The following is a 27394-nucleotide window of genomic DNA, read 5'->3' on the forward strand; positions in this document are numbered from 1 at the left end:
GTGGGTTAAGGCTGGTGCCTGGTTGATGGTGAGGAGCAGGGTTTGAATCCTTCTCTCTGCCTGCTAGTTGCGATGTAGTTTATGTTCCTGCTTCCTAAATCTTTCTTTAGCTTTATATTCTTGTGTTGATGGTTTAAAGGTAGATAGACCTGCTCTAGACAACCATCCTGGCCTGCCTTCCCTGATGGTTCAGTGGGTTAAAATTAGCTTTCTTGCTTTTGGTGGGGTTCAGGGTTCGAATCCTGCTTTCTTTCTGCCAGTCACGATCAGGATTCACTTCCTCCATCTCTCTTTAGCGATATATTTTTGTTTTTAATGGGTTGAAAAGAAAGATAGACATGCTCTAAATAAGCTTCGTAGCCTGTCCTCACCAATGGTTCAATGGGTTAAGGTTGGTATCTCACTGGTAGTGGGGATCATGGTGTGAATCCTGCTTTCTTCCTGTTATTTACAATGTGGGTTCAACTTGTGCTACTTACATCTGTATTCGCTTCCTACATCTTTCTTTACCGTTAAATTCTTGTGTTGATGGTTTCAAAAGAATGATAGACCTGCTCTAATCAAGCTTCACATCATGTTTTTTTCCGATGGCTTAGTGGGTTAATGCTGGTGCCTTGCTAATGGTGTGAATCAGGGTTCGAATCCTGCTTTGTACCTACTAGTCACGTTATGGGTTTGCTTCCTATGTCTTTCTTTAGCATTATATTCTTGTGTTGATGGTTTGAAAGAAAAGATAGACCTGCTCTAAACAACGGTCGCAGCCGGTCCTTCCCGATGGTTCAGTGGGTTAAGACTGGTATTTCGCTGTTGGCGGGGTTCAGGGTTCGAATCCTGCTTTCTGTGTTTCTGTCTGGTCTGAATTTCTTGCTTTGAAGCATGAAACAAACGATAAACCCCCCAAAAAAAGAAGGTGTCATGTGGGACTTGATGGCTTTGTGATAAAAGCTTTGCCTCTGAGCTCAGAGGTTGCTGGTTTGAATCTGGCTTGTCCCCACACTGGATAAGCTGTGTGGAAAGTAGTGTCTGGTGGGCAATGAGGTAGTTGACTGTAAACAAAGGCTGTGAATACTAGCTTCTTCACAGCCTCAAAAAAAGTGAGGGTGATAGGTTTTTGGCAGAATTTTTCCCTATATATGCAAAACTAAGTCGTTACTTTTTTGAACATTTTTGCTTCATAACCCCCTGTTTTCAGCTTCTCAGATGCTGGGCGGGCAGATGCCCGGATATTGCCCCCCTGCTTCAGGATACACCCTCCGAAACCACATCCAACCTTCCACGCAGCCATTTCTGACACCTTCCTTACTACGGCCACCGGAACCTTCCACACTCTTAACTTTGAGCACTGGCCGGGGTTTGAACCGGCAACCTCTCAACCCTGAGGTAAAGCTCTTCCAATTGAGCCACAGGACTTCCTGCAAGAACCTGATTTTTAGGACCTTTTTTGGTTCTTTTTAAAAACTTTTTAAACAATTTAAAGGAAAGCTAAGGAGTAGGAATCGAACCAGGTGAGTCAGATAGCAGCAACCACTTCACTGACCATTACACCAACACAGGAAAGGCAAGCAAGCCTTTGCTTATTGGACTCTTGGCTTTTCTATTGTTAGGAGACCAGTGTTTTCTCTTAGATCATGATGGTAGAGGGTCAAAACTTCTCCTTCCTGTACATTCTCTCAGTAACTCGAAGTCTATGAGAAGTGACTCATGTACAAGAACCACACCTGCACCACTGATATACCATGATTTACCAGCAACCAATTTTAATGATCTTTCATTGTTCTGTTTTTAAAAACTTCTTATAATGTTCAATATGAATTTAGAGGTAAGAATCGAACCAGGGAAGTCTTTCATCATAGATCACTAATGGCATTACTTCAAAACTCAAAACTTTGTTAGACATGTAAATAAGCAGGAAAGACAGAGACAAAGACAAAGAGACACAGACACAGCTTTAGAAAGAGTGAGAAACAAATAGAGAGACAGCAAGAGAGAGACATATACAGTGAGACAGAGACTTTTACTAAAAGAGACACAGAGACAATTAGATAGAGAAAATAGAGAGACAATGATAGCGCGATATAGCCACTTCCTGTTGGAAGTGTTTATCCCGAGCGACTCTTAATGATCTCATTTACTAAATGAGCAGTAGTGAGTTAAGTGCTTGCTGGATTCCTGGTCGAGCTGGTTGCTGTATTGGTAAATATAACTTCTGGACCTTGTCCACTCTGAAAACATTTCAATTCTGTCCTTTCTGTGTTGGATTAATTTCTTGATTTCATGGTCTTTAATGAAAGATAATTTCACCAAAAAAACGGCACTTCAGTGGTAGCTCAGTGGGTTACGCCTTGTACCTGAACGTGGTCCTTAATATAGTCCACGCTGGTGATAAGGTTTCAAAGCCAGTCCTACATGCCTTCTTTCTTACTGCGCTGGCATGAAACAAAGTATGAACCCTCCAAAAAGCACACATGCTTTTCAGCAGCGGTCGCTCAGTGGTTTAAGGCTTGTGCCTCATCTAAACATGCGTCCCAGTCCGATCTCTTCCATGGTTCAGTGGGTTAAGGCTGGTGCCTGGTTGATGGTGAGGAGCAGGGTTTGAATCCTTCTCTCTGCCTGCTAGTTGCGATGTAGTTTATGTTCCTGCTTCCTAAATCTTTCTTTAGCTTTATATTCTTGTGTTGATGGTTTAAAGGTAGATAGACCTGCTCTAGACAACCATCCTGGCCTGCCTTCCCTGATGGTTCAGTGGGTTAAAATTAGGTTTCTTGCTTTTGGTGGGGTTCAGGGTTCGAATCCTGCTTTCTTTCTGCCAGTCACGATCAGGATTCACTTCCTCCATCTTTCTTTAGCGATATATTTTTGTTTTTAATGGGTTGAAAAGAAAGATAGACATGCTCTAAATAAGCTTCGTAGCCTGTCCTCACCAATGGTTCAATGGGTTAAGGTTGGTATCTCACTGGTAGTGGGGATCATGGTGTGAATCCTGCTTTCTTCCTGTTATTTACAATGTGGGTTCAACTTGTGCTACTTACATCTGTATTCGCTTCCTACATCTTTCTTTACCGTTAAATTCTTGTGTTGATGGTTTGAAAGAAAAGATAGACCTGCTCTAAACAACGGTCGCAGCCGGTCCTTCCCGATGGTTCAGTGGGTTAAGACTGGTATTTCGCTGTTGGCGGGGTTCAGGGTTCGAATCCTGCTTTCTGTGTTTCTGTCTGGTCTGAATTTCTTGCTTTGAAGCATGAAACAAACGATAAACCCCCAAAAAAAAGAAGGTGTCTTGTGGGACTTGATGGCTTTGTAATAAAAGCTTTGCCTCAGAGGTTGCTGGTTTGAATCTGGCTTGTCCCCACACTGGATAAGCTGTGTGGAAAGTAGTGTCTGGTGGGCAATGAGGTAGTTGACTGTAAACAAAGGCTGTGAATACTAGCTTCTTCACAGCCTCAGAAAAAGTGAGGGTGATAGGTTTTTGGCAGAATTTTTCCCTATATATGCAAAATGAAGTCGATACTTTTTTGCTTCATAAACCCTGTTTTCAGCTACTCAGACGCCGGGAGGGCAGATGCCCGATATAGCCCCCCTGCTTCAGGATACACCCTCCGAAACCACATCCAACCTTCCATGCAGCCATTTCTGACACCTTCCTTACTACGGCCACCGGAACCTTCCGCACTCTTAACTTTGAGCCCTGGCCGGGGTTTGAACCGGCAATCTCTCAACCCAGAGGTAAAGCTCTTCCAATTGAGCCACAGGACTTCCTGCAAGAACCTGATTTTTAGGACCTTTTTTGGTTCTTTTTAAAAACTTTTTAAACAATTTAAAGGAAAGCTAAGGAGTAGGAATCGAACCAGGTGAGTCAGATAGCAGCAACCACTTCACTGACCATTACACCAACACAGGAAAGGCAAGCAAGCCTTTGCTTATTGGACTCTTGGCTTTTCTATTGTTAGGAGACCAGTGTTTTCTCTTAGATCATGATGGTAGAGGGTCAAAACTTCTCCTTCCTGTACATTCTCTCAGTAACTCGAAGTCTATGAGAAGTGACTCAGGTACAAGAACCACACCTGCACCACTGATATACCATGATTTACCAGCAACCAATTTTAATGATCTTTCATTGTTCTGTTTTTAAAAACTTCTTATAATGTTCAATATTAATTTAGAGGTAAGAATCGAACCAGGGAAGTCTTTCATCATAGATCACTAATGGCATTACTTCAAAACTCAAAACTTTGTTAGACATGTAAATAAGCAGGAAAGACAGAGACAAAGACAAAGAGACACAGACACAGCTTTAGAAAGAGTGAGAAACAAATAGAGAGACAGCAAGAGAGAGACATATACAGTGAGACAGAGACTTTTACTAAAAGAGACACAGAGACAATTAGATAGAGAAAATAGAGAGACAATGATAGCGCGATATAGCCACTTCCTGTTGGAAGTGTTTATCCCGAGCGACTCTTAATGATCTCATTTACTAAATGAGCAGTAGTGAGTTAAGTGCTTGCTGGATTCCTGGTCGAGCTGGTTGCTGTGTTGGTAAATATAACTTCTGGACCTTGTCCACTCTGAAAACATTTCAATTCTGTCCTTTCTGTGTTGGATTAATTTCTTGATTTCATGGTCTTTAATGAAAGATAATTTCACCAAAAAAATGGCACTTCAGTGGTAGCTCAGTGGGTTACGGCTTGTGCCTGATCGTGGTCCTTAATATAGTCCACGCTGGTGATAAGGTTTCAAAGCCAGTCCTACATGCCTTCTTTCTTACTGCGCTGGCATGAAACAAAGTATGAACACTCCAAAAAGCACACATGCTTTTCAGCAGCGGTCGCTCAGTGGTTTAAGGCTTGTGCCTCATCTAAACATGCTTCCCAGTCCGATCTCTTCCATGGTTCAGTGGGTTAAGGCTGGTACCTGGTTGATGGTGAGGAGCAGGGTTTGAATCCTGCTTTCTGCCTGCTAGTTGCGATGTAGTTTATGTTCCTGCTTCCTAAACCTTTCTTTAGCTTTATATTCTTGTGTTGATGGTTTAAAGGTAGATAGACCTGCTCTAAACAACCATCCTGGCCTGCCTTCCCTGATGGTTCAGTGGGTTAAATCAGGTTTCTTGCTTTTGGTGGGGTTCAGGGTTCGAATCCTGCTTTCTTTCTGCCAGTCACGATCAGGATTCACTTCCTCCATCTTTCTTTAGCGATATATTTTTGTTTTTAATGGGTTGAAAAGAAAGATAGACCTGCTCTAAATAAGCTTCGTAGCCTGTCCTCACCAATGGTTCAATGGGTTAAGGTTGGTATCTCACTGGTAGTGGGGATCATGGTGTGAATCCTGCTTTCTTCCTGTTATTAACAATGTGGGTTCAACTTGTGCTACTTACATCTGTATTCGCTTCCTACATCTTTCTTTACCGTTAAATTCTTGTGTTGATGGTTTGAAAAGAATGATAGACCTGCTCTAATCAAGCTTCACATCATGTATTTTTCCGATGGCTTAGTGGGTTAATGCTGGTGCCTTGCTAATGGTGTGAATCAGGGTTTTGAATCCTGCTTTGTACCTACTAGTCACGTTATGGGTTTGCTTCCTATGTCTTTCTTTAGCATTATATTCTTGTGTTGATGGTTTGAAAGAAAAGATAGACCTGCTCTAAACAACGGTCGCAGCCGGTCCTTCCCGATGGTTCAGTGGGTTAAGACTGGTATTTCGCTGTTGGCGGGGTTCAGGGTTCGAATCCTGCTTTCTGTGTTTCTGTCTGGTCTGAATTTCTTGTTTTGAAGCATGAAACAAACGATAAACCCCCAAAAAAAAGAAGGTGTCTTGTGGGACTTGATGGCTTTGTGATAAAAGCTTTGCCTCTGAGCTCAGAGGTTGCTGGTTTGAATCTGGCTTGTCCCCACACTGGATAAGCTGTGTGGAAAGTAGTGTCTGGTGGGCAATGAGGTAGTTGACTGTAAACAAAGGCTGTGAATACTAGCTTCTTCACAGCCTCAGAAAAAGTGAGGGTGATAGGTTTTTGGCAGAATTTTTCCCTATATATGCAAAACTAAGTCGTTACTTTTTTGAACATTTTTGCTTCATAACCCCCTGTTTTTTTAGCTTCTCAGATGCTGGGGGGGGCAGATGCCCGGATATTGCCCCCCTGCTTCAGGATACACCCTCCAAAACCACATCCAACCTTCCATGCAGCCATTTCTGACACCTTCCTTACTACGGCCACCGGAACCTTCCGCACTCTTAACTTTGAGCCCTGGCCGGGGTTTGAACCGGCAACCTCTCAACCCAGAGGTAAAGCTCTTCCAATTGAGCCACAGGACTTCCTGCAAGAACCTGATTTTTAGGACCTTTTTTGGTTCTTTTTAAAAACTTTTTAAACAATTTAAAGGAAAGCTAAGGAGTAGGAATCGAACCAGGTGAGTCAGATAGCAGCAACCACTTCACTGACCATTACACCAACACAGGAAAGGCAAGCAAGCCTTTGCTTATTGGACTCTTGGCTTTTCTATTGTTAGGAGACCAGTGTTTTCTCTTAGATCATGATGGTAGAGGGTCAAAACTTCTCCTTCCTGTACATTCTCTCAGTAACTCGAAGTCTATGAGAAGTGACTCAGGTACAAGAACCACACCTGCACCACTGATATACCATGATTTACCAGCAACCAATTTTAATGATCTTTCATTGTTCTGTTTTTAAAAACTTCTTATAATGTTCAATATGAATTTAGAGGTAAGAATCGAACCAGGGAAGTCTTTCATCATAGATCACTAATGGCATTACTTCAAAACTCAAAACTTTGTTAGACATGTAAATAAGCAGGAAAGACAGAGACAAAGACAAAGAGACACAGACACAGCTTTAGAAAGAGTGAGAAACAAATAGAGAGACAGCAAGAGAGAGACATATACAGTGAGACAGAGACTTTTACTAAAAGAGACACAGAGACAATTAGATAGAGAAAATAGAGAGACAATGATAGCGCGATATAGCCACTTCCTGTTGGAAGTGTTTATCCTGAGCGACTCTTAATGATCTCATTTACTAAATGAGCAGAGGTTGCTGGTTTGAATCTGGCTTGTCCCCACACTGGATAAGCTGTGTGGAAAGTAGTGTCTGGTGGGCAATGAGCTGGTTGCTGTGTTGGTAAATATAACTTCTGGACCTTGTCCACTCTGAAAACATTTCAATTCTGTCCTTTCTGTGTTGGATTAATTTCTTGATTTCATGGTCTTTAATGAAAGATAATTTCACCAAAAAAACGGCACTTCAGTGGTAGCTCAGTGGGTTACGGCTTGTGCCTGATCGTGGTCCTTAATATAGTCCACGCTGGTGATAAGGTTTCAAAGCCAGTCCTACATGCCTTCTTTCTTACTGCGCTGGCATGAAACAAAGTATGAACACTCCAAAAAGCACACATGCTTTTCAGCAGCGGTCGCTCAGTGGTTTAAGGCTTGTGCCTCATCTAAACATGCTTCCCAGTCCGATCTCTTCCATGGTTCAGTGGGTTAAGGCTGGTACCTGGTTGATGGTGAGGAGCAGGGTTTGAATCCTGCTTTCTGCCTGCTAGTTGCGATGTAGTTTATGTTCCTGCTTCCTAAATCTTTCTTTAGCTTTATATTCTTGTGTTGATGGTTTAAAGGTAGATAGACCTGCTCTAAACAACCATCCTGGCCTGCCTTCCCTGATGGTTCAGTGGGTTAAATCAGGTTTCTTGCTTTTGGTGGGGTTCAGGGTTCGAATCCTGCTTTCTTTCTGCCAGTCACGATCAGGATTCACTTCCTCCATCTTTCTTTAGCGATATATTTTTGTTTTCAATGGGTTGAAAAGAAAGATAGACCTGCTCTAAATAAGCTTCGTAGCCTGTCCTCACCAATGGTTCAATGGGTTAAGGTTGGTATCTCACTGGTAGTGGGGATCATGGTGTGAATCCTGCTTTCTTCCTGTTATTTACAATGTGGGTTCAACTTGTGCTACTTACATCTGTATTCGCTTCCTACATCTTTCTTTACCGTTAAATTCTTGTGTTGATGGTTTGAAAAGAATGATAGACCTGCTCTAATCAAGCTTAACATCATGTTTTTTTCCGATGGCTTAGTGGGTTAATGCTGGTGCCTTGCTAATGGTGTGAATCAGGGTTCGAATCCTGCTTTGTACCTACTAGTCACGTTATGGGTTTGCTTCCTATGTCTTTCTTTAGCATTATATTCTTGTGTTGATGGTTTGAAAGAATGATAGACCTGCTCTAATCAACGATCGCAGCCGTCCTTCCCGATGGTTCAGTGGGTTAAGACTGGTATTTCGCTGTTGGCGGGGTTCAGGGTTCGAATCCTGCTTTCTGTGTTTCTGTCTGGTCTGAATTTCTTGCTTTGAAGCATGAAACAAACGATAAACCCCCCAAAAAAAGAAAGTGTCTTGTGGGACTTGATGGCTTTGTGATAAAAGCCTTGCCTCTGAGCTCAGAGGTTGCTGGTTTGAATCTGGCTTGTCCCCACACTGGATAAGCTGTGTGGAAAGTAGTGTCTGGTGGGCAATGAGGTAGTTGACTGTAAACAAAGGCTGTGAATACTAGCTTCTTCACAGCCTCAGAGAAAGTGAGGGTAATAGGTTTTTGCCAGAATTTTTCCCTATATATGCAAAACTAAGTAGTTACTTTTTTGAACATGTTTGCTTCGCAACCCCCTGTTTTCAGATGGCGGGGGGGCAGATGCCCGGATATTGCCCCCCTGCTTCAGGATACACCCTCCGAAACCACATCCAACCTTCCACGCAGCCATTTCTGACACCTTCCTTACTACGGCCACCGAAACCTTCCGTACTCATAACTTTGAGCCCTGGCCGGGGTTTGAACCGGCAACCTCTCAACCCAGAGGTAAAGCTCCTCCAATTGAGCCACAGGACTTCCTGCAAGAACCTGATTTTTAGGATCTTTTTTGGTTCTTTTCAAAAACTTTTTAAACAATTTAAAGGAAAGCTAAGGAGTAGGAATCGAACCAGGTGAGTCAGATAGCAGCAACCACTTCACTGACCATTACACCAACACAGGAGAGGCAAACAAGCCTTTGCTTATTGGACTCTTGGCTTTTCTATTGTTAGGAGACCAGTGTTTTCTCTTAGATCATGATGGTAGAGGGTCAAAACTTCTCCTTTCTGTACATTCTCTCAGTAACTCGAAGTCTATGAGAAGTGACTCAGGTACAAGAACCACACCTGCACCACTGATATACCATGATTTACCAGCAACCAATTTTAATGATCTTTCATTGTTCTGTTTTTAAAAACTTCTTATAATGTTCAATATGAATTTAGAGGTAAGAATCAAACCAGGGAAGTCTATCATCATAGATCACTAATGGCATTACTTCAAAACTCAAAACTTTGTTAGACATGTAAATAAGCAGGAAAGACAGAGACAAAGACAAAGAGACACAGACACAGCTTTAGAAAGAGTGAAAAACAAATAGAGAGACAGCAAGAGAGAGAGCAGTGAGACAGAGACTTTTACTAAAAGAGACACAGAGACAATTAGATAGAGAAAATAGAGAGACAATGATAGCGAGATATAGCCACTTCCTGTTGGAAGTGTTTATCCCGAGCGACTCTTAATGATCTCATTTACTAAATGATTAGTAGTGAGTTAAGTGCTTGCTCAGGTGCCCAAAACTGGCAGCTTGGAGGTGTTAAACATGTATCATATTTACAGCATGTGATATATATGTAAGCATATGTACAGTGATTAAATATAAAGGCTATATCAGTGCAGAGATGTGTGGACATCATTAAGAGCCTTTGCTATGTTTCCACACGGACAGTTAATGAGGTGATACCGGAGAAAATGCACCTCTTCAAGTCAAGTCAGGAAGCTTTTATATATATATATATATATATATATATATATATATATATATATATATATATATATATATATATATATATATATATATATATATATATATATATATATACAATTATAGACATCTTACAGATTTAAATGATGTATTGTGTTTATCTGTACGATCCATAAAGACATTAATTTAAGTTTGTGTCGCCATTATGAGGGAAAAACCCACAAAACGCCACCCAGAGGGTAAATTGTGTAAAACATGGCGGATTTGGTGTTTGAGACTCAGAAATAAAACAAAAGTTTACTGATTAAAAATATTTTTATCTGGAGTTAATTTATTTATTTTATATCTAAGTAAAGAAAGGAAAACATTTTGTGCCATTTAAAATAATTGTAATTTTGACAGCCAAATATATATATATATATATATATATATATATATATATATATATATATATATATATATATATATATATATATATTTGGCTGTCAAAATAAATTAATTAACTCCAATTAATTAATTTTTATCTAAATTAACTCCAGATAAAAATATTCCAGATGTATTAATATATATATATATATATATATATATATATATATATATATATATATATATATATATATATATATATACAAAACTAATTAAAAATGTTGTTACCTAATGAATGTACCCAGGCTGAAGATCCACATATCGAACACAAGCAGAGAAAAGATGATGATGATCAGGAATGTGTCTGTTCTCAGTCATGTTTACATCACTGACTCCCTCTGTCTCATCCACGTTAACCCCAAACTTCTTACTGCTTCTGTGGTGAGTGAGAGTCCGTACTTTATACAAGAGTGGATTGAAAAAGACGCGCAGTTACAGGAAATCGGTTGTTCGGCTGAAATCGGTGCGCAGTGAAAATAAAAAAATAATATTTCACCAAATCAATAGATTAAAACTAAAGTAACGAGCCGGTTTTGAAAATGTAAGAAGTAAAAAGTACAGATATTTGTGTAAAAATGTAATGAGTAAAAGTAAAAAGTTAATAAATAAATCGTGGAGTAAAGTACTGATACCAGAAAAATCTACTTAAGTACAGTAACGAAGTATTTGTACTCTGTTACTTCCCACCTCTGTATATATATATAAAATTCAATTTCTTACTATGCTTATTTATCATTTAACATCTTAATGACAAAAATCTTTATTATTATCATTATTGTTTATTTTATTATCGGTATTTTGCCACTTGACCTTTACCTTAAGCGGGTCCTGTTTTTTTTTATACGAATTTAAAATGCATCGAGATGCGGCTCGGTTTTATTGTTTAAAATAAATCGTCATAGGGAATGTTGCGTCACAGACCGATGACGCGCCTGGCAGGTAAATATAATGTGGACTGATGGACACTTCGGATCATTTAAGCTGTAGACTGGACGCAATAAATCAGTTTCAATTTATTTCGTTGATATTCGTTGATAACTATAGTTGTAAAACAGACAATTCTTCAGCAAAATGTAAGTCAACTCGTGTGAACTGAAATATCCTTAAAATAACTAGTTTTGTTTTTTACATACACACTGTATATACTGAATAAATAATACAACTGTTTATTATGCTAAGGATTAAATAAATTCGGTGTCAAATGACCTAAACATGTGTATAGTCATGTGTAACATTTAATAAAGCATTCTGATCACACTGCACAGCGTATATATTATTATTATTATTATTATTATTATTATTATTATTATTATTATTATTATTATTATAATACAGACACTTACAGGATTAATACAAATGTGCATTTTATGCTTCTGATTATATAAATTAGGTGTACACAGTCCTGAATATATATATTATTATCTATCTGTGTATGGTCAGTCTTATAGACAATAAAAGCATTCTTATTAAACTTTAAAGAGTCCTACCACACGCTTTTACAATATGAAACTATAGTATATGTAGGGGAGGGGGTTTATATAATATGGGTTAGTGGATAGCATGTTTACTTCACATCTACTTGATAAAGAGTTTAAATCCAGCGTTCGTCTCATGTTATAACAAGTAATCGCAGCATATTTAGTTTAAACAGAAAAAAAAATGCTTTTACAAATTATGATAAATCATTTGTTTTCTTTAGCTATGAACCAGCTAGTGTCATCCTGCTACAACTTAAATTCAAGAAAGAACAAGGTGAATCATATGAAAAGAAAACAATGGCATGGTCAGAATTCTGATCAACAGGAAATGATGAGACAATGGACAGAACAGAAACATGTGAAGAGACAGGAAACAGGATCACGTCCTCTTACAAGTAAAGGTTTGTCTCTAAAATTGTCTATGGTGTGTGCCCTGTGTGGTAAAAAAGTTACAGAAAATAGAAGTCTTGACATACAGTCATGGCTGGAAAAAGCACTGTTCATCATCAAACTGTTCTTGGATGGTTTAGAGAAGTTCTCTGCAGATGTTTCTGTAGCATTCTTTATTCATGGCTGTGTAAATAGACAGTTCTCTGAGTGTGAGCCCACTCTCTTGGCTGAGAAGCAACCCACACATGAAAGGTCTCAGGATGCTTTACAGGTGGCATGACTCACGACTGATGGTAGCCCTGAATTTCTTCTACGGAAACTCTGAAAAAGGGCAGAATACACAAACACAGAAAACACCAAAATCAAGATAAAGAAACACCCAAAATTACACAAACAGCTTCAACATAAATAAACAAGTAAACAATATTATATCACAACCGGGGGGAACCACAAGAACAGGTGGCACAGGGTAGTAACAAGGAGCTTAAATACACAGGGTAGTAACAAGGAGCTTAAATACACAGGGTACTTACAAGGAGCTTAAATACACAGGGTACTAACAAGGAGAAGGTGGAAAACATTAAGACACAGTTAGAGACTAGGGGATAGGGAGAAGGGAATCAGGGCTCAGTGGCGGCATCTAGTGGCCATTGAATTAGATTGAAGCACAGTCAAGGAATTCGCCCAGATTCTGACAGGTAACAGAAGAAGAACAATGATTTTAAGCACAATCATCCTTTTAAATTTTCCAGTCTATTAATTGAACTCAATCAGCAGGACAAAGTGATATCCAGGCTTGTCCTCATCAACACTCTCACCTTTGTTTTTAGTTAATTGTTTACATAAATATTTGCCAAAATATTACAGATTACATTATAAACTAGTAAAATGATTAGTAAGGACAATGGGAGAGAGAGAAAGTTGAATGGTGTGGAGATGGTAAAGCAGGAAGTGGATAGGATTAGTAAGGAGGAAGTGAAAGCAGCGATTGAGAGGATGAGGAGTGGAAAGTTGGTAGGACCAGGTGACATATCGGTAGAAGCGTGGAGATGTTTAGGAGAGATGCAGTGGAGTTTTTACCAGGTTGTTAAACAATATTTTGGAAGGTGAGAGGATGCCTGAGTAATGGAGAAGAAATGTGCTGGTACAGAGCTTTAAGAATAAGGGAGATGTGCAGACCTGCAGTAACTACAGGGGATTAAAGTTAATCAATCCATGACCATAAAGACCATAAACCATGAAGTTATGGGAAAGGGTAGTGGAAGCCAGGCTGAGAGAAGAGGTGACGATCTGTGAGCAACAATATGGTTTTATGCTGAGGAAGAGCACCAAAGACACCTTATTTGCTTTGAGAATGTTGATGGAGAAGTATAAAAAGGTCAGAAAGAGTTGCATTGTGTGGACAATGGAGTGGTGCGGTTGCAGGGAGAAGAGGTGGAGAAGGTGGAGGAGTTCAGGTAACTGGGGTCAACAGTGCAAAGTAATGGAAATTGTGTTAGAGAAGTGAAGAAAAGAGTGCAGGCAGGGTGGAGTGGGTGGAGAAGAGTGATAACAGGAGTGATTTGTGATAGAAGAGTATCTGCGAGAGTGAAAGGGAAAGTTTATAGGACTGTGGTGAGACCTGCGGTGTTGTATGGATTAGAGACAGTGGCATTGAGTAAGAGGTTCATCAGAGGTTCATAGCTGAAGTTCTTTGTTCTTTTGGTGGTACGTTTTGGAAAGTGAATGAGCTGTCCATCTTCAGTTGTCTGGAACAGCATAGTTTTTCCTCAAAAATGTAGATGTCCTTGGCAGCATCCATTTTCTCTTCAATCCTGACCAATTTCCACTATAGAGAAACACCTTCACAATATAACGTTGACACCACGATGCGTCACAGTAGGTGGTATGTTTTTGGGTGGTGTGTTGCGTTTGCTTTCCTTACTACAACTTTATTCTGGAGGTCTTGTAAAAGCATTTTCCCAACCATTGTAAAGTTTTGGCAGTGTCAAGTCAAGTCAAGTAAAGTCAAGTTTATTTCTATCGAGCTTTTCACAACAGACATTGTCTCAAAGCAGCTTTACAGAAATCAACAGTTAAGATGAATGGTGTGTATTTATCCCTGATGAGCAGCCATGGCGACTGTGGCAAGGAAAAACTCCCTTAGATGTTATGAGGAGGAAACCTTGAGAGGAATCAGACTCAAAAGAGGAACCCATCCTCATTCGGGTGACATCAAGAGTTGGATCATAAATCTTTCAACAATACGGAACACTGGAGAGTGAGAACTAACACTCATAGTTGTGATGTCAAAGAATAGACATAGTTTTACAGCATAGATAACAACCCTTATTCTTATTTGTCATTGGTTACATCATTCTCAATTTTTTATTTGACAACAGGTCTGCCACCATTATCCCCAAAACATACGGTACGGTATTTTTAATAATCATGCCAGAACCGAAACTCTTTGTGTTGGAAGTGGAACTCTCTATAAGGCTGGCAAAGGAAATACTGACCATGAATGAGACTTATGCTTTCACCCACTCGCACACATTAAGTCTTACTGTGGATATACTGAGTGCACTTTTCTTTGGTTATACTGAGTGATATAAATATAAAAAAGTAATACAAAAAGAAATAACACTGTGAATGTTATACACTAATTAATAACATGATATAAACCAAAAGGAATAACAAAAGAAATAACTAATAATAATGTGTCATGTGCTAATGTGATATGTGCTACAAAAAAACACTATATGCCATGCAATACTGTCAGATGGATCAATTAGTCTGGGGTTTGATCTGGAAGCTGATAGGTGGCATCTGAGTAAGTTTATAATGGTATAATTTAAGGGGCTAATTAAAACATTTAGACTAAATTTTTTTGTTGAATTTATTGCAATTCATTACATTTACATTTTACTTTAATTGATTTTATTTTATTCAAAAAAAAATTATTTTAGTCGCCATGGCTGCTCATCAGGGATAATTGCACACCATTTACCTTGACTGTTGATTTCTGTAAAGCTGCTTTGAGATGTCTGTTGTGAAAAGCGCTATAGAAATAAACTTGACTTGACTTGATTTTTCAAGATATAATGTGACAAAAGGTAAAGAATTTCACAGGGTATGAGGATTTTCTATAGACACTGTACATGTATAAATATGCAACTTCATGAAATTTCTTTTTTATTATTTGTTCAGCAATATATTATTATTATTAGTATTATTATTATTAATGCGTATTTGTCATTATAATGTAGAGTAAAACAATGTAGCAGTAAACAGTAAAATGGTAAAACATAACTCTATTATACTTTGGACTTTGATATGGAAGGTGAAATGTCAAAATGATCTTGTCAAAGCAGAGGTTATTTTCGAGACACTTTATGTATCAGGATGTTATGTTCTGCAAACAAAATGCTTGAAAGTAAAAACAGTTATTATGGAACATCAGTAGGGTGAAATGAATTTTGTGCATGTTGCAAACATTTAGTCTAATGCACTACTTGATCCATTAGGAGACAATCCAGTGCTATGAAAGTAATTTGAATAAGTGTAATGTGATTTATGGTATAATATCAGAGACCTCTAATCATTTCTAAAATATTGTTTTCAGCAGGCACAGTCTTAGTTGAGAACCATTTAGAAGCACCCTGCTCTTTTACTGTAAGACAAAAGCAAGAAGAGTGAGGATCATCTGAACAGAAAAAGCATTAATGATCATAAAGAATTGCTGGCAAAAAAGATGATGACAGAGACAGAACAGAAACATGCCAAGAGACTGGGAACAGGATCACCTGTTAAACAAATCCACATTATTAGAGAAGGGATGTGTATAAATTGTATGTAGTGTGTGCTTGTGCCCTACACAGCCTCTGTGTAGGATATCTGGTATTGGAAATTTATAAATCACTTCAGCCTTGATATACATATTTTATAAACTATATAGACAAAAGTATTGGGCAACCAGACCTTTCCTTCCATTAGTGGTTCTTCTCCAAACTGTTACCACAAAGCTGGAGGCATGCAACTGTATAGGATCTTTTTGGATGCAGTATAATAAAATTTTGCCTTCACTTAATCTTGGAAACCCGAACCTGTTCCAGCATGTTAATGTCTCTGTGCACAAAGCGATCTTTGTCGATATGCTTTACATGATTTGGAGAGGAAGATCTTGAGTGGCCTGCTATAGAGCTCTGATCTCAACCCTACTGAACCCCTTTGGGATAAATTAGAACTCCAAAATCTAGTGAAACATCTTCCCTGAAGAGTGGAGGTTATTATAAGAGCAAATTGGGACTAAATGTGGAATGAGATTCTCAAAAAGCACATACCATACTTATGACCAGGTGTCTGCAAACTTTTGATAATAGAGTGTACATGGGTATACCCATATATACACATGATTTAAAAAAAAAAAAAAAAAAAAAAACACCGTACAGAATATTATATCAGAAATCTATTAATTTCTCACGTTTCCTTCAGTAGGCTCAGTCTCAAATAAAACCCAGTCAGAGGCATCCTGCTTTTTCACCAAGAGAAAACATCTAAAAAGAAGCGTCATCGACAATCTTTTTGAAGAATGGCTAAAAGAAAGGATGACAGAACAGATCCATGTGACAAGAGAGGGAACGGCATCAGACAATGTTGAACACGGCATGTCCAAAATCACACCTTAAACTGTTACACACAGTCTGGACTCATTATACAGCAGCAGTAAAGCTGGTACCTTTGAAAGGACCACAAAGCAGGATCTCCAAACCAAAAATCACATATGCTGAGAAAATATAGTTCACATTGTGTAAAAATAGTAACCTGATGATTGATGTGTGTGTTAATGTAGTTATTTTTGGTCAACAGTAAACAGCTTTTTTGAACTCTACTCTACGGGAGCACAGCTGGGAAGAGGAGCCTTTAGTTCCGTCTATGCAGGTGTTCGGATATCGGATGGCAAAGAGGTGATTATCAGTATATATGGCCGCAGATCAGGCATAACAATATGATCACCTGCCTAATATTTTGTTGGTCCCCCTTTTGCTGTCAGAACTTTAGGTTACTTACGTAAGCCCGGTTCTCTGATAACAGGAGTGAGGTATCTCACTATGGGAATCGCCTCGGGCGTGACCAATCCTGGAAGCATCAATCACACCACGTCTGTCAGCTGACAGACCAATCACGAAAGTGATGCGGAAGTCCCGCCTCCCTATATACACCGCTGCCGGCGGTCCCTGTATATGTATGTATGTATATATTATATGGTTTTATATATATACATATATATATATATATATATATATGTATATATATATATATATATATATATATACATATATATATATATATATATATATATATATATATATATGTATATATATATATATATATATATATATATATATATATGTATATATATAAAACCATATAATATATACATACATACATATACGCACATACAAAATGTATACATATATGTATTACACACTCAGGACGGAATGAGCCAGCGAAGGCTCCGTGACATCCAGCCTATAAAAACGGACAAAAGTGTGCGGCGAAACCCAGCATGCTCCCGCACAGATGTCCTGAATCGAAACACCCTTAAAAAGCGCCCACGAAGCGGCCAAGCCTCGGGTACTATGAGCCCTCAGTCCTTCCGGAGGGTTAAGACCCACGCTATTATAACTCATTATTATAGCCTCCACGAGCCAATGGGACAGGCGCTGCCGGGAAACGGGACTTCCCTCACGGGAACCAGCCCATGAAACAAACAGCTGAGTACTCCGTCTCAAACCCTTTGTCCTGTCAACGTAGTGACGTAACGCAAGGACAGTGAACACAGACAGTGAAGCCGCTCCTCCTCTGCTGAGTAAAAAGGAGGCGGGTGAAAGGCCATTAAATCCACCTGTCTGCAGGCGAAAGCTGACTCGCTCACCTTAGGGACAAAAGCCGGATTAGTCTTGAGCGCCACTCGCGAGAAATCCAAAGCAAAACGCATACAGGAGTTATGAACAGACAAAGCATGAAGTTCACTAACCCGCTTCGCGGTAGAAAGAGCCAATAACAAAGCAACCTTAAGCGGCAGGAGCTTTAAATCAATACTCCCTATCGGCTCAGGTCCCATGGCGGAACCAGCGGCTTTGAGAACGTGCTAAGGCGGCGCGCCCCCTTCAAAAACCTGCACACGAGCGGGTGATGACCGATAGTATTACCGTCAATCCCTACGTGGCATGCAGAAACGGCGGCGGTTGAAAAAGCCCTGCCCTTATCCAAAAGTTCCTGCAAAAAGCACAACACATCTGCCACAGAACAGTAAAAATACGTCTCTGAGCACACCACAGCTCAAACACATTCCGTTTCCTATCATATGCAGAGCGTGTCGAAGCTGCTCTCGCATTCTGAATCGTCTCAATCACCCTCGGAGGCAAACCTGCGACACTAAGATTCATCCTCTCACGGGACTCTCTGTCCGGTGTCGGGTGAAAAATCTCCCCGCGCGCTTGTGAGAGGAGATCCCTGCGCAACGGGAGAGGCCAGGGTCGATCGTGCAGGAGTTGGAATATCTCCATCAGCCACACTTTCCCTGGCCAGTTCGGAGCGATTAGTATGACAGAGTGACCACCTTCTCTTACTCTTTGTAAAGTCGGCACGATCAGACTCAGTGGAGGAAATGCGTAAAGCAGAACGTTTGGCCACGGGTGGGCTAACGCATCCACACCCATAGGTGCACCGTTTCTCGCCAGAGAAAAGAACGGAGGGCAATGAGTGTTTTCGTGCGAGGCGAAGAGATCTACGGCAGCCCGGCCGAATCTCTCCCATAACAGGTTCACCACCTGAGGATGGAGAGACCCCTCCCCGTACAGGGGATTTTCCCTGGACAAGAGATCCGCCCCCGCATTCAGCACTCCCGGCACATGAGTCGCTCGCAGCGACAGGAAATGCTCCATGCCCCACACCATGAGATCTTGCGCCAGACGGTGAAGTCAAGGAGAGCGCGTTCCGCCCTGGCGATTTATGTACGCCACCGCCGTCGTGTTGTCTGATCTGACCAATATGTGGTGACTCCGAAGAAACTGCACGAAATGTTTCAAAGCTAGAAACACCGTTAACAGCTCCAGAAAGTTTGTGCGCGCACCGAAGCGAAACGGGCCATTTCCCTGCCTTCGCACACCGCACCCCAACCTGCGAGTGACGCATCCGTCGTCACTACTTTTCTCAGGGAAACAGCCCTCAGCGGGGTTCCCGACTCGAGAAAATCGCGATTTCTCCAGTGATGGAGAGCGCGTAAGCACAGTGACGTCACCATCACCTTGCGATTGAGGTGGCGCTTCGGACATAAGCGCTGCGCTGTAACCCAGCACTGAAACTCTCTCATTCGCAACAGCCCCAGCGGTATGACAGACACTGACGAAGCCATCAGCCCCAGCAGGCGTAAACAGAGTCTGAATGGAACTGTCCTTCCTCTCTGAAAAAGAGAGAGACAACTGCGAATCGACCTGATGCGTTCTTCTGATAGAAAAGCCTGATACAGGTCCGAGTTCAATCTGAGACCCAGGTATATTATTTCCTGTGCGGGCACCAAGAAGCTCTTTGTCTCGTTTATTCTGAAACCTAAGCCAGTCAGGTGAGACAGAAGCACACTCGTATCCACCTCCGCTTGCTGCCCTGACAGAGCGCAGAGGAGGAGATCGTCCAAATACGCTGACACTCTTAAACCCGTCGTTCTCAACGGAGACAGTGCAGCTTCGACACATTTGGTAAAGATGCGCGGAGCTAGAGCTAGCCTGAACGGAACCGCCAAATATTCGTAGGCTGTGCCCTGATAGGCAAAGCGTAGGAATCTCCTGTGTGCCGGATAAATGCTTATGTGGTAATACGCGTCCTTCAGATCCACTGACGTAAACCAGTCTCTGGGACGAATAACACTGTACAAAGCTTTCAATGTGAGCATCTTGAACTTGTACTTTCTGAGGTGTTTGTTGAGGTTCCGTAAAGCCAGAATGGGACGGAGACCCCCCCCTTTCTTGGGAACGACAAAGTACCGGGAATAAAAGCCGAGCTGGCTGTCTTCTCGCGGCACCGATCGAATTACCCCTTTGCTCAGTAAGGAGGTTATTTCGTCCTCCAAAACCTGAGCAGATTCGCCCTCTGCTGTCGACCAAATCATGCCGATGAAAAGCGGTTTTCTCACGGCAAACTGCAGGCGATATCCCCGCTGTATTGTGGAATACACCCAATGATGAACTGCGCATGCGCGCCAACTCTCCGCGCGAGCAGAGAGCGGACCTCTGTGGCTCTCGCATACAGACGGCGCGGTGGCACCATCTGGCGGCGGAGCCAGGGGTTGCAACTCTGATTCGAGTTCTTTTATTGTGTGTGTGGATTTTTTCACTTTTCCCTTTTTTACACACATCTGTGCCCTCGGCCCACTGCCTGGATGCACAGAACAAATCTTTGATATTTTCGAACGAACATGGAACATTCTGCTCTCTCTCTTGCATAACCCCACGGGTGGAGAGGGGAGAAGCAACTTTCCGGGCACTGGGGGAACTGGTGCCAACACTCCAACCGGAGAAAACTCGTTCGTCAAACACAGTCTTTGAAACGCTCCCCAACGCATTTTCGCTGGAGGGGGAGGACAAGACTCCTGAGATGAGTCGAGGGGTGCTACAGAAACTCCAAGAGTGCTGCCACCTCTCTTTTGACCCAAAATCAGACCACAGGTTAGGTCCCCCGCCTTTTCTTCCCTCCCTGAGGGTCCGTTGGGCGATGCCTAGCAGCCGCCGCTGTCTTGTTCCTGGGCTGGGGCTGTTTCTGGCGAGCCTCTCCGCGCATTGACTGCTGGGGTGGGGGTTGCCTAGGGGCCCCGAAACCAGGCTGTCTCTCCCTGGGCGTAGGGCCGAAATATGAACGTGCGGGTTGGGGAGGGCGAGCAGGAGGCTTCCTTGGGAGGCATGCTTCAAACGCTTCACCGTCCTTCTTGCGAAGGTCGCATTGCTGGCGCATATTCGCCACCGCAGCCCCGAAAAGGGCTTTCGGCTCTATCGGGGCATCAAGGAACTCCACCTTCTCCCTCTCCGATAAGCCCGTCAACCCCAACCACAGGGCTCTTTCGCCTAACACAGCGAGGCCCATGCTGCGGCCGCAGCTCTGGACCGCTCCTCTAGAAGAACGTAGGTTGAGATCCGCAATGACGCAGATTTCTTCCCACAAGGCTGAATCTGGTGACCCAGCATCAATCTGCCTCCCCATTTCCTCCATAAGCTCTGCCTGGTAAGCCGTGAGCATTGAGGTGGCATTCAGAGCTCTATCCGCCAGGGCCGAGGAGCGGTAGATCTTCTGGAAAAGGGAGGCGGACAGCCTTTCCGTACATCCTGGCAGAGAACGGGAGGAGGAGGATAGAGCAGCTCGTCGATCTGGGTGACGATCTAGCCACCGACAGCTCCACCGGGGGGGGGGGGGGCGGTTGTACATCCCCAAAGCCTCCATATCATGCACCTCCAGTCTAGAGAAACCCTTAACGGGCACTCTATGCGGGAGGGCTTGTCCCAAAGACGATGCATTTCTGTGACACACGCCGGTACAGCAGGAATCAGCTGCTTAACTGGGGAAGTGCGCGATGGCAGCCTCTTCCCATCATATAAATCCCTCTCAGCGTCCTGATGCACCTGCTGAGATGGCCATTCGATGGAAAGTTTCTTGGCTGCTCTCCTACACACCTCCACGAGGTCCAGCTCACCTGGCATGGGGGAAGGGCCCGTAGCACTTCCAGGTCTGGAGAGAAGATCAGGAGGAAGGATAGCATCCTCCTCGTCGTCCTCCAAATCTTCCTCCAAAAAATGAGCGACCTCATCATCTTCCTCTCCCTCACCCTTGTTATCCAGTAGAGAGTTAGATTTGAAGAGTGAAGGAAGGACAGGAGAAACCTCGTCCATCAACTCTTCCCAGCTGCACTGTGCTTGCGAAGCAGCTTCGTCCCTCTCTGCGGGCAGCGGAGAGAGACATGGATCCCCTTTATTTGCGGCCGTGACTCGCAGGCGGCGCTCCCGAACCCTTGACGGGAAAAGAGCGCAGTGCGGGCAGCACTCGGGGTTAGCGAGCACGGTTTGAGCGTGCCGAACTCCCAAGCACACGATGCACAGGGGATGAGAGTCTTTTGCCGAGATTGTAGACCCGCATGCACACGGATGAACTCGCAGTCGCCATAACGGAGGTGCAATCACCGGACAAAAAAGAAAAGGGAACAATGAGATCACCACGACGTGCTTCTCGAAATGGGTCTCGAACGATATTCGAATACTCGCTTGACGCGATGTGAAAAAGAAAATAAGGAAAGAAACAGCAGAAGGGAATATCCGCTTTTACAGTGGATAATCTCCTAAAGAAGCAGCCGCGCTCAGAGACGTACCTTAACGGCCAGTCTATGAACAGTTAAACGACCGCCCCCAGAGGATCTGCTGAGGATAGCTTCCTAAAAGGATCTTCACGGGGAAGAGAACGAGAATGAGGCAGGGACCGCCGGCAAAGGGTGTATATAGGGAGGCGGGACTCCCGCATCACTGTCGTGATTGGTCTGTCAGCCGACAGACGTGGTGTGATTGATGCTTCCAGGATTGGTCATGCCCGAGGCGATTCCCAAAGTGAGAATGAATGTTTGAAAGAGAACAGTCCTGAGCCTTTAAGCATTAACAGCATTAACTATCTGCTTCTGTTTTGCAGGTTGCCGTTAAATGTGTTTTAAAGGAATTATCAACATATATCTATTGTGTAAGTCTTTACGTTGAAATCAAATCTGAACTTGTTTTATCATATATAAGATCAAAGTCTGATTTGTGTTCATACACATTGACCAATGTGGATTTTACATAATCACATGCATTCTATCCAGTCCAATACTAACCATGTCCACTCTGTATTTAGCCCTGTGACAGAGAAAGTTTTCCTCTGGAGTTGGCAATAATGAAACTCGTGTGCAAGCCGCCTCGATGCCCTTACGTGATAGAGTTGTTGGAGTGGTTTGAGACAGACACAGCCTTCATCTTAATACTAGAGCGGCCCGAACCCTGCGTAACGCTCTTCGACTATTGTAGAAGTTTACAAAACCAAGTGCCTGATGCTCAGGCTCAGTCCATCATGCAGCAGTTAGTTAAAGCTCTACGCCACTGCCATGACCGTGGCGTCTTCCACAGAGACATGAAATTAGACAACATTCTATCTAACATTCAAACCATGGAAGTGAAGCTGATTGATTTCGGCTTTAGTTTCCTTCGCAAGGACACCATCTGCACAGAATGTGATGGTAAGTGGGATGAGTCGATTAAATAAAAATTCAATGGTGAATATATATTTTTTTATTTTATTATTTATTTTATGATCTTGCTGACAGTACTGCTTCTCTGTTTTACATTCAGCCACTACAATCATTGTCCCAAAGATCTGGATATGTGAAGATGAGAAAAGAGCAGAATATGATGTCATCCGGGATCTGGGCCTACTCTTACTTAGCATGTTATGTGGAGGAATTCATGTTTTTGATGACGACTTGTTGGTGTTCAAGGATAATCTGTCTGATGGTCAAAAAAATGTTTTATACTTTTATTTTACAGTTATAATTCTATAAGTAATATTATATATTATATAAGTAATAAGTTATAACCAATGACACTGACATAAACAACTGACTAAGTTATGTATATGATTGTAGATTTTAGAGTTATATTAACCAGTTGCATTACTGCATACACAGCTTGCTACAGTCTAATTGGTTGGTGTTTAGAGGAAGACCTCACTAGACGACCAACCCTCGATCAGGTCCTCACACATAAATGGTTCCAAAGCTAGGTTAGTACAGAACAACTGAATTGACATATATATATATATATATATATATATATATATATATATATATATATATATATATATACATACAGTACAGACCAAAAGTTTGGACACACCTTCTCATTCAAAGAGTTTTCTTTATTTTCATGACTATGAAAATTGTAGATTCACACTGAAGGCATCAAAACTATGAATTAACACATGTGAAATTATATATGGAATTATATACATAACAAAAAATTGTGAAACAACTGAAAAATGTCATATTCTAGGTTCTTCAAAGTAGCCACCTTTTGCTTTGATTACTGCTTTGCACACTCTTGGCATTCTCTTGATGAGCTTCAAGAGGTAGTCACCTGAAATAGTCTTCCAACAGTCTTGAAGGAGTTCCCCGAGAGATGCTTGGCACTTGTTGGCCCTTTTGCCTTCACTCTGCGATCCAGCTCACCCCTAAACCATCTCGATTGGTTTCAGGTCCGGTGACTGTGGAGGGCAGGTCATCTGGCGCAGCACCCCATCACTCTCCTTCTTGGTCAAATAGCCCTTGATGCCTTCAGTGTGACTCTACAATTTCAATAGTCATGAAAATAAAGAAAACTCTTTGAATGAGAAGGTGTGTCCAAACTTTTGGTCTGTAGTGTGTGTGTGTGTGTGTGTGTGTGTAAATATATATATATATATATATATATATATATATATATATATATATATATATATATATATATATATATATATATATATACACACTGATTGCAATCCTTTTTACGGGCAGAACATAGTTAAAATCTGAGTTCCCTCAGGAACGTATAAACTGGCAGAATGCAAGCTTGTTTAGTCTCCACCTCGCACTTTAATTATTAACCTTGAAAACATAAACAATGCAAGGGGTATAAAAAAATAAAAAAAAAGAAACTAGAGTTAGCGCAGTGTCACTGTGGCTACTCACTACTGGAAATAAGATTTGTTTTGCGCATGCATGAAAATGATAATGAATCCATAGTACTAGCATTAGCCACTAAACAGGAAGTGGTTAGCAACTAATGCTAGTGTTATGAATTCTTAAAACTTTTCTTAAAAGGAAAAAAGCCACACAATTCCACATATCAAGGGAATGAATAAATGAAGGATGAAAAGAATGGAGTCATTTCTTAAAGTATTCTGAAATTAGTAAAACCGGATCATATCTTTAGAAAATGAAATGGTCTGACAAATTAAAGGGTCTAACAAATGTAAGTTATTTAATAAATGTTTTATTTTATTTAATCAATTTAATTCATGGCAATTGAATCAATATAATAAGTGTATTGCATTATTTAGATTTTTCTGTTTTATTTTAATTTTTTTTTTTATAAAATATAATTTTATATATTATTTAACTAATCAGGAATTTTACTTAAAATAGATCTAAAATATAAACTGTTGTTCACAAATGTTGCTAATAATAAACTGCATTAATAAAAAATGACAAGCAATTTATATGTTTTGCACCCCTCCACACCGTTTGTGTGTTTTGGAAAGCAGGCAAACACATAACAGAAAGGTGGGGCAGAGGAACGAGACACAGCTGATACCTGATCAAGCACACAGCTGCTCCTCACCATTCTTGGGGAGCCTAAGGTGCATAAAGGAAGACAAAAAAATGGGCGGAGGAAAGCTCAGTCCAAACCACACTGATAGAACATATCTCTCTACTTTCTCCTACAGGCAGCAGCTCCAGCAGCAAGAATTTAAGAACCCGCCAAGCCCAACCACGCGCCTGCCTCAGACAGCCCCCCGGGTCCCCCTACGAGTTCGCATAACTTCTTCACAAGCCTTCAAAGACGCACCTTTATGCATAGCCAAGTTTGCATTGTACAGAGAAAGCACAATACACACTTGTTTGAACCCTATTCTTCGCCTACTGTCTCTGTGATCAGCCCAACACAACAATATTTACATTTATTGCATTTTTTTCAGATTGGCTTACAATTGAGCAGGGAAGGGTTAAGGGCCGCTTGGTGGTGGTGGGATTTGAACTTGTGACCTTCTGATACAAAGTACAATGTCTTTACCACCGAGCAACCACTTCTATATACCGCCTCTAAATTTCCACAACCATTTTATATCCTCTCAAGGGAAAATACTATAGAAATGTAACTTGCAAGTATTTTAGTTCATGTGCAGTTTGTATAGCAGTACAGATTTACTGTGCTCTAAAATATAACTAAACACAGACATTATTGTCAAATTAACTGCCACCCTAAGTGAACACGTCAAAACTGTGTCCAAAGTGTCAGTATTTTTGTATGAGCAAAGTCAGTGAGTGACTCTAAAGCAGAGTAGAACAGCGCCATATACAGATGCAACATTGCTACAGTAAATACTGCATTTTATGTCTTTGCAGTTCTGGCAAGTTTACACAAGCACATAGGAATGTAATGGAAACAGAATATTATAGACAAGAATTTATCACAGTAAACATCCATTGCAGTTTATTGAACGTATCCGATTTCTTAGAAAGAATCGGATTCTTATCTTGAAATTATCTTTAAAAAAAATTGGTGCTTAAAGATTATCGCATTTTTACATTATTATAAAGAGCTTTTCTAAATATGAGGGAGAAATTAATTATTTAAGAGTAATAATGAACAAAATAAATAGAATAAAAAAAATATATATACATTTTTTTATTTGAATTATTTTATTCTATTTCATTCAATCACTTGTCTGCAGCACAAAGCATACAATTATAATTCCATGGGACTTCAGTTAATGTTCACATTAAACATTGGAATGGGTGATTTCTGATACTTGAACCATTGGTTCTTTGGTTCAGGAACTCAGCAGTCACTCCCCTCCTTCTTTATAATCGTAGTAAACAGAAAAGCATCGCAGAACACACAAGACATCAGCTATTGAAGTGGATGGGCAGCAGAAAACAATATCAGGGTCCAATCCATCATGGGCACTCGAGTTTGCTCAAAAGAGATAGGCGAGTTGTCGACTCTAGTCAAAGGTTTTCGCCTGGAAACCTTACATCTATTGACAGAAGATAAAAAAAAATAATAAATTGTGTGGTGTGTATTAAAGGTGTGTATTAAAATAAAAGCTGTTTCTGCAGTAAAAATCAAGCACAAAAGTTTGTATTGTAGGTGAGGATGAAATTTTAATTTAAATATTGTGGAAAGAAAACGTGCAAAATTTTTAAATAACGTGCAATGGGTCAAGATCTGTTTTAAGCATTTGTGTGTAAAAAACAAACAAACCCCCCACTAAATGTCACATTTCTGAATGATTTTACCTCAAAAAGACCCTAAATATCATTGTTTTAGGGTGACCGATAACACAGGAATGCAAAGTGTGAGATATTTCAGCTCTAGCAACCGAGCAAGCATCTGTGTGCATAAAGATTATACCTTCTGCCGACATGGACGGGCCAAACCAGACGGATTGTTATTTCTTAGTTATGA

General features: G+C 41.0%; 1 protein-coding gene across 1 annotated transcript; it reads left to right on the forward strand.

Moving 5' to 3' along the window:
• Positions 1–16958: 16958 nt before the first annotated feature.
• On the forward strand, positions 16959–25744 carry LOC310715606 (serine/threonine-protein kinase pim-1-like; the record flags this gene model as incomplete). Its single annotated transcript, XM_083522116.1, has 6 exons — positions 16959–17071; positions 22827–22874; positions 23028–23406; positions 23519–23680; positions 23854–23871; positions 25650–25744. The coding sequence occupies exons 3-6, from the start codon at positions 23067–23069 to the stop codon at positions 25742–25744; spliced, it is 615 nt and encodes a 204-aa protein (XP_083378242.1). The 5' UTR covers positions 16959–17071; positions 22827–22874; positions 23028–23066.
• Positions 25745–27394: the final 1650 nt, after the last annotated feature.

Source organism: Silurus aristotelis (assembly GCF_946808225.1).
Source record: "Silurus aristotelis genome assembly, chromosome: 20".
Lineage (NCBI taxonomy): Eukaryota > Metazoa > Chordata > Actinopteri > Siluriformes > Siluridae > Silurus > Silurus aristotelis.